We start from the raw sequence: 8842 nt of genomic DNA on the forward strand, positions 1-8842 counted from the left end.
CCCAGACCCAGACCAGTGGTCATTCCGTATGTTGAGGGGGTATCAGAAAAACTGAGACGTTTATTTTCCAAACATAACGTCCCAGTGGCTTTTAAACCCCAAAATACATTACAGCAAAGACTGGTTCATCCCAAAGATCCAGTCCCCCGGCACAAACAGAGTAATGTTGTGTATGCTGTTCAGTGTCAGGAGGGCTGTGATCAGTCTTACGTCGGGGAAACTAAACAGCCACTGGCCAAAAGGATGGCCCAGCACAGAAGATCAACATCATCAGGCCAGGATTCTGCGGTCTACACTCATCTCCAGGCCAGCGGTCACTCTTTCAAGGATGAAGATGTTCACATCCTGGACAGAGAGGAACGATGGTTTGAGAGAGGAGTAAAGGAGGCCATCTTTGTGAAAAGAAATCATCCATCATTAAACAGGGGTGGAGGCCTCCGGGTTCAACTGTCCCCCTCTTACAATGCTGTGATTGCTAGTATCACTCAGCCCTCTGTGAGTAGTAAACAGCCATCAGTGTGCTAATGACCCATTGTTAGGCTGATGGTCCTTCTTGAGCATGTGATCAGCTGGTTTTGGTTGTCAGCAGCAAACTGGTTGATCCACTCTGAGAAGGTGCTATTTAAGAGACTGAGCTGAAAACAGCACCTCAGACTGAGGAAGTCTCTTGGATGAGAGACGAAACGTTTCTAGATTTTTTTGCTTTGTTTTGCTTTTGTTTTTTTGAATGTCCAGGGGACCAGATTGAACTTTTTTGGATATTTCTATTTTTGGATATTTCTATTTTAACATGTGATTCTTGACCTGCCATTGTGCATCTATTCCTTCTTCCTGTTCTTCTCAAACCCAGCCGGTCGAAGCAGATGGCCGCTTGCCCTGAGCCTGGTTCTGCTAAAGGTTTCTTCTTCATGAGGGAGTTTTTCCTTTCCACTGTCGCCTTCATGTTTGCTCAAGATGAGGGTTCTGTGATGGAGTTAAACTCAAAGCAGTCTGCTCCTCAGATAAATAGTGTTAAATTATTATTTTTATATATATGAACGTTTCTGTTCAGTGTCCTGAGATGACTTCTGTTGACTTGGCGCTATATAAATAAACTGAATTGAATTAATTGAGGATATGCTTTGGATCTTATTTTATGAACCAAATAAAAGTAAACAGGAGGCTCACCAATGAGCCAAAGAAACTTTTCAGCAGCATAAGTAAGATATCGCACTCTGAGTGTTATTACATCGATGAATGTGTTGATGTCATTCCTAAAGTTTGTCAGGTCCAAACATGTTGTCGTTTTTACGGCTTTCATCAGGTCAGCTGTGAGAAAGACATTTTACATTTCTGGTTCCAGAAACGAGACAAGACGATCAAGGGTGCATCTGATGGTGAGCAGATGCTCGAGTAGAGTTCCACAAGTGTCCACAGCCCACTTCAGTCCACTCCCTGCACCCACACACACTGAAGCTGCAGCTGTGGGGCCGTGAGCAGACGAGGTCTGTCAAACAGCGTGACACTTGCAGACGTGCCATGTCTGGACAGCGTGGAAAGGTGAATCACATGGGTCTATGGTGAGGAGGCTGGGCCTTAAAATCTGCTCGAGCACAACAAGAGCGGCCTTCTAAACTGGTTTTTAATCTTATTATAAAGTCTATTTCAAAGCACTGAATCCTGATTCAGCTGGTTTTGAGTGCAGGTGGATCGTTACCAGTGTCCCGTTGGAGGGATGAAGTATATGCAGCAGTGCACCCGGGAGTCTGGGATCCGTTTCTTCCTGTTGATGTTGATCTCCTCCTGCAGGTAGGCCTCGTACTGATCATTGATGAACTTCATGATGGGCTGCCAGCTAAACAGGGACAGTTCAGAACAGAGAAACAAGTTTAACTTACTTACAGTGAGAACTACTTTATTTTGTTTTAATACAAGATGGACTTTGTTGTTTTAATACAAGATTCATCCCCGTTTTGTAAACACCGAGGACAAGTTGGAGAAATATTCCTTAAAGAACAAAACATTCTTTATGCAAAGAATCAGCACAAATCCTGCAGAAGCCGTTAATGTGAAAATTAAGAGGTTCTGTGAAAACTTAAAAACAATTATCTTACCTGCTGTAGTTAAGACCTTTGAATGACTTCCATTTGGAGAAACAGTTGAATTCTGACAGGATTGTCGAGCTAATGACTAGTCAGAGTGGAGCCAAGACCCAATCAGATGGCTGAAATTTAAAAACTACAATATACATTTTTTCATAGAGCTGATGCAGAAACCATCTTGTAATCCATGACATCACCATCAATTTCACCTTTCATGACTATTTTCAAAGCAATCTACATTTTGTTGAAGCACTCATCTCTTCCACGATTTTGTCAAAGCGCTGCTCCCGGCTTAAGAGGAGAGGATGCCGGGCGGGGGTTATGGTGAGGCTACGAGCTAACGCTAAAGCCAGTAAACTCCCCATGCCGTCTCTCTTTCTGTCGAATGTCCGCTCGTTGGACAACAAGGTGGATTTACTTCGTCTGAGAGCGGGCGCCTCAGAAGAGATGAAGAAGTGTGCAGTGCTTTGCCTCACGGAAACGTGGATTACAAGTGAAACGCCGGACTCAGTCTTCCAGCTGGATGACAGACTTTTATTTCGAGCGGACCGCTGCAGCGAGCTAACGGGGAAATCACGGGGGGGGCGGAGTGTGCATTTACGTGAGTAAAAGTTGGTCCACGAACTGTACTGTTGTAAATAGCTCATGCTCGAAGGCTTTGGAGCAAATAACAGTGAAATGTCGGCCACATTATCTACCCCGAGAGTTCACAGTGACTTTTATCACAGTTGTTTACATTCCTCCGGACGCTAATGCTAATGAATCACTACAGGAGCTTCATGATATCATCAGCTCGCTGCAGAACAAACACCCCGAGGCTCTTTACGTTGTAGCCGGAGACTTTAACCACGTGAATCTAAAGGACTGTCTCCCAAGCTTTAATCAGCATGTGACGATTCCGACACGTGGAGACCGCACGCTGGACCGTGTTTACACGAACGTAAAAAATGCGTACAAAGCCGACCCCGCCCCCACCTAGGACTGTCAGACCACATCTCAATCTTCCTGGCTCCTGCTTACATGCCCCCGCTGAGACGCTCCAGATCGGTACAAAAGAAAGTTAAATGCTGGATCCAGGACAGTGGCCCCATACTGAGAGATTGTTTTGATCGAACAGACTGGCAGGTTTTCAGAGAAGCTGCTGAAAATGGAGCTTCGCTTGATCTTGACCAATACACATCCTCAGTACTGGGTTACATTAGTACATGTACTGACACAGTCTCCACTATCAGAAATGTTAAAAGCTACCCAAACAGAAAACCTTGGCTGAATGCAGAGGTGCGTACCCTGCTGGAAGCCAGGAACACTGCCTTCAGGTCTGGAAACTCAGAGGAGCTGAGTAGGACAAGAAAAGAGTTGGTTGCTGGTATTAAGAGGGCCATGGCCACATATGCAAAGAGGATCGAGGGTCAATTCATCTCACAAGACCCTCGGAGCATGTGGAGGGGCATTAAGTGCATAACAGATTATAAAAGAAGGAATGAACAATGCCCCAAAGACCCATCTCTGCCTGATGCCCTCAACAAGTTCTATGCACGCTTTGAAGACCCGAACAGACCACCCAGCACCAGACTCACCTCGCCACCGGATGAAGAGCATCTCAGCGTGACCTCAGCAGAAGTAAGGAGTACCTTCAGGAGGATTAATCCGCACAAAGCAACTGGCCCAGACAACATCCCCGGAAAAGTGTTGAAGGAATGTGCTGATCAGCTCTGTGAGGTGCTGGCAGACATCTTTAACACCTCACTTACCCTGGAGACAGTTCCCACCTGCCTGAAGACTGCCACCATCATCCCAGTCCCAAAAAGCTCTACAGTGACTGGTCTGAATGACTATCGGCCAGTGGCCCTCACCCCGATAGTCGTTAAATGCTTCGAAAAACTGGTCATGACTCACATCAAAACAACCATCAACATCAACGAGGACCCTCATCAGTACGCATACCGTGAGAACCGATCAACAGAGGATGCAATCTCCTCTGTGGTCCACACTGCACTCAACCACCTGGAGCAGAAAAACTCTTACGTCCGTATGCTCTTTGTGGACTTCACATCCGCCTTCAACACCATGATCCCCCAAACCCTGATGGACAAACTATCCACACTAGGACTAAGCCCCTCCATCTGCAACTGGGTACTAGACTTTTTAACAAACAGACCACAGTTAGTGAGGATCCACAACCTCTCCTCCTCCACAATAACCCTCAGCACTGGGTCTCCTCAGGGATGTGTGTTGAGCCCCCTTCTGTTTACTCTGCTCACATATGATTGTGCAGCTACCCATCCAGGCTGTCACATTGTAAAGTTTGCAGATGATACAGCGGTGGTGGGATGCATCACAAACAATGATGAGTCCAGCTACAGGCAAGAGGTGGAACACCTGGAGAGCTGGTGCAGAGAGAATAACCTTCACATCAATGTGAAGAAGACAAAGGAGATGATTGTGGACTTCAGAAGGAACAAAAACACCTACACCCCCCTGAACATAAGAGGATCTGCGGTGGAAGTGGTCTCCAGCTACAAGTACTTGGGTGTACACATGAATGACAACCTCAGCTGGAGCAACAACACCACCAGCCTGATCAAGAAAGCTCATCAGAGACTCTACTTCCTCAGACGGCTGAGGCGAGCTGGTCTGGGAAGCTCAGTCCTCACCTCCTTCTACAGGTGTGCAGTGGAGAGCATCCTGTGCTCGAGCATCAATGTGTGGCATGGAGGCTGCACAGCTGCAGAAAGAAAAGCTTTGCAGAGAGTGGTGAAGGCTGCACAGAAATCTGTTGGAATCAGTCTCCCCACCATCACAGACATCTACACCTCCAGATGCAGGAAGAGGGCCACCTGCATCATGAAGGACCCCACCCACCCAGCACACACACTTTTTGCCCCACTCCCCTCAGGAAGGAGGTTAAGGAGCATTAAGTGTAGAACCACTAGACTGAGGAACAGCTTCTACCCTGAGGCTGTTAGACTCATGAATCTCTAACTAGAATAATCACTGTGAAAAACCATATCATGTTGCTGCTGATCTGTTTCATGTTGCTGCTGATCTGTTTCAATGTTGATGTGTTCATGCGTGCACATCTGCTCACAGACTCATGTTAATGTTTGTGCTGATGTTCGTTTTATGTTATGAGTGCTTAGTGTATATTTAGTTGATGTTTTTCTTAGTTTATATCTTAGATGTTATTACTGTTTTTCTTAGACATTTTATTGTTGGATGTAACTGGGACCCGTGTACATAATTTCGCTCCACCACATGTACCACATGAGGCGCGAATGGCAATAAAGAAACTCTGACTCTGACTCAACGGGAGAGGGAGAGACGAGACACGTCTGTGTTGCGTGCTGTTTGTACCAACAGTTTTGAAGGTTTTCGAGCACACGCCGGGGGGCGGGCGTGGGGGGGGGCGCTCACCGTGAGGGAATCGGAGCATTACCTTTAGCTTTTTAGCTAGTGCGTCTGTATTACGCACCGCTAGCCTAGCACTACGTCAGTGCAGGCGGTTGTCGATGGGTGGGGTGTGTGTGTGTTCGAGTCTGTTGACAGGGCGGGGCGCACTGCTTGTATAATGGTAGAGGAAACAATGGACTGATTTTCATGTCAAAGTTTTGAATTAAATTATCTTACGCTGATAAATCATGGTAGTTTAGCGACTGTGATTGAAACTCGCTAGTAATGTTACACATAAATACCACGAGATAACAAATTTTGCTGGGCGATAAATTGTCTCAGAAATTATTGCGATAAACGATAAAACTGTTTGGAATTTGACAATTAGTACTGATAATTATTGTCAAATTTAAGAAGAAATGTTGTTTTTGTGTGTAGTACCTTTTTTGACCACTGCATGGCAGTATAAGACTGTTTGAACCAAAGGATGGATAGTGAGGAAGCGAGCATCATGTCTCTTAAAAAAATGGGAGGGAGGACCTATGACATGACATGGGCTGTCTCTCCTTCTTTTACGGTTCTCAAAATGGCGGATGCTCGGTGTGGTTTGAGCTCTTTAGCATAACATTTTTCACAGAAAGTTTTTAATAAAAAAAATCAGTAAACAAGTTCTCAGCTTCTTTTTTCAGAGAAAAAACAACTTTTTCGTTTCAACCGTGAATTTTGGAGCTTCGACAAGACAGAGGTTTTTTTTCCCCCCAGAGGTCGGCCTGTTAGCTTAGCTTGTAGCTTAGCTTCTCAGCTTAGCTGCTTTTAACAATCCAAAAACGCAGTTTTGGACGGTTAAAATGAATTTTAAACAAAAGTGTAAAAAGAGAAAGGGAGGGGTCAGTGAAGAGCACCAGAGTTGAGCCTTTTGTCATCTAGTGTCTTCAGTAGAAAGAGAGAGACGAAGAAATGATGAAGCAGATAAATGAAAATGAGGTCAATATTTTCATTTATCATGTGACTAATTGATTTATTGGTTATCGTGACAGGCCTAGTCGTGGACTGTGCAGTGTTTCCCCTACCTCTATCCAAGGCGAGCGCCCTGTCCTGTCAACAGAACCGAGCGCCCTGCCTACCAAAATGTCCTCCACCACGGTCGACAGCTGACGGCACTGTCATAGCGCTAAGCTAGTGGCGCACAATACAGATGCGCTAGCTAAAAAGCTACAGAGATAGAGCTCCGTTTCCTTCGACCCCCCACCCTGGTCAACAACTGTTGGCACAAACGGCACACAACACAGACGTGCCTCCGTCTCCAGCCCCAGTTGACAAAAATCACGGAGGAGATGAGCACCAAGTCAAGTGACCCTAGGAGGAACACTGCTGTGGCTCAGTCTCAAAACCACAGCACATTTGGACTGTCTAAAAACTCAGAGCTATTTTTATGTTGGCCAATAATAATTTGCTGTGGCAGCCATCTTGAATAGGATTGATTCCAACAGTAAAGAAGCAGTTCATCCAATGATTACTTTGTGAAAGTTTCATTAAAAAGTGTGCGGTGGAAGAAGAGGTGTGATAAAACAGCTCAGAGCAGTTTGAAACAAAGCTGTTGTAATGAGTGGAGCTCAGAGTGTGTGTTGGGGATGTCTCACAACAACCACTACACAGAGTCTTAGTAGATCAAAATCTATGAAACAGGCTCAATTATGGGCGGCTTTGTGTTCCATTTCGTATAGGCTTTGCCCTTTAAGGCTGTCGCTGGTGGGTTTTATAGCGTCATGCAAAGCATCACACTGAAAAAATTTAGTCCACGCCCACATGTTGTGTGGGCCCCACCCGGTCCGTATAAATTACGTTAAGAGCGGGTAATCAGCTCCCATTTTTCTTCAGCAAGCTAATAGCACTGTCAGAAGAACGAAGAAGGGAAGTTGTCCAGCTTGACCAGCACAACCTTTGTTAAGGCTGCCTGTGGTCCCGCTACGCCAACCTCCTGCCGTCCCGGTGAGTTCTCCTCCCCAAGGAGAAGCAGACGAGCAGTCTTGTTTCAAGGTAAGCACCGAGGAATATTTCTCAGTGGCGGGTCGCTACACGCTGGACGACGCCATCTTTTATTTTTCCTTTTATCGCCGACTCTCGGAGCGAATCTGATGGTTCATCCGGGACAGGCGATGTCAGCAGCAGCCCCCACTGCTCACTCCCTCCTGGAGAGCGTAGTGTCAGAACGAGGGGTGCTGAGAGAATGCTCATCCCTCCCCGGACCTTTTTCGCATCGGCGACCACATCGCTCCCAGCTGTCGGTGCCCTCCTCTGGAGCTGCCCGGCATAATCCAGGAGGCGGCTGACATGAAGGGACTTTTTTCCGTCCCTCTCCTTCCCCCGCCCAGATCGGATGATCTAGCAGAAAGGTTTTTTGGCTCCACCCCGGCTCGCCGTCCTTATCCCATCTGGCCTCGTTTCCCAGCAGTGACGTCCTACTGGAACGAGGCTGCAGCCGGACCTGGTGGACTGAGAGCGCCGGTTTTCCACATCCGTGCCCACCAGAGTGGAGGGGCTTTACCGAGCGGAAATTCCCTCAGTCTACTCAGTGCTGAGTGTGTGATGGGGGCCGCTACATATTCGACCTTATGATCTGTGAAATGGATGTGTTACTTTAGTTTAGCTAAAATCAGTTCACTGTGGTGGCCATCTTGATTTGGGTTGACTCCAAAACGTAGTCAATTGCAAATGTGTATGAAAGTGTTTCTAAATCTGTCAAGAGGTTCATGAAATATTTTTCTAACAGAGAGACAAAAAACAAAGCATTATGAGCTGCCTTTGGACTTTCAGAGACAGCCAGTGTGACATGGACAGATGTTTAAAGCGTCATGAAACAGCACTCATGAAAAAATATGGCCACTCTAGACTGGAGTTTTAGGAAGGTAACACTCCTCTTTGTCTTTGGTGCTACTTGGACTAGCCATTAGCTCTTCAGTTCAGTCAGAACTCAACTTCTCCCAATTGATGTTGTACTAAAAGTAATCTACAACAGGTAAGATATTAGTTGTTCACAGATTTCTCACAGATCTTTTAAAGCAAACTTAATTTGTGTACTTCTGCTTGTATCATTTTTCTTCTCCCATGTGGTGAACGATGGGGGGAGGGGGGGTGACCTCACTCACCAGTTTTCATTATTGATTTGATCCCCAAAGCCTGGAGTGTCGATGACTGTCAGCTTCATCCTCACTCCCTTCTCCTCGACATCTAAACAAGCACATGTATTAGTCTTTTACAGGACCATGCGCTCTGGAAGGATGAAGTCATTGTGAAAACACACATGCTCCAGTGATGTTAGCACCATGTGCGTGGAGTGTGAAGGCTGAACATGGACCAACCGTGACTGATGG

The 8842-nt window shown here is 46.2% G+C and overlaps 1 protein-coding gene across 1 annotated transcript in view; it reads right to left on the bottom strand.

Annotated features, from left to right (window-relative positions):
- LOC119422585 (septin-9) overlaps nt 1–8836 on the bottom strand; it is a gene marked incomplete in the record, with an annotated part of 51551 nt that extends 42715 nt beyond the window's left edge. The window contains 3 exon segments of the mRNA XM_037689966.1: nt 1697–1834; nt 8618–8699; nt 8831–8836. Coding sequence (XP_037545894.1) covers nt 1697–1834; nt 8618–8676 — 197 coding nt within the window.
- Nucleotides 8837–8842: the final 6 nt, after the last annotated feature.

This window comes from Nematolebias whitei, chromosome 16 (assembly GCF_014905685.2).
Source record: "Nematolebias whitei isolate Nwh7 chromosome 16, NemWhi1, whole genome shotgun sequence".
Lineage (NCBI taxonomy): Eukaryota > Metazoa > Chordata > Actinopteri > Cyprinodontiformes > Rivulidae > Nematolebias > Nematolebias whitei.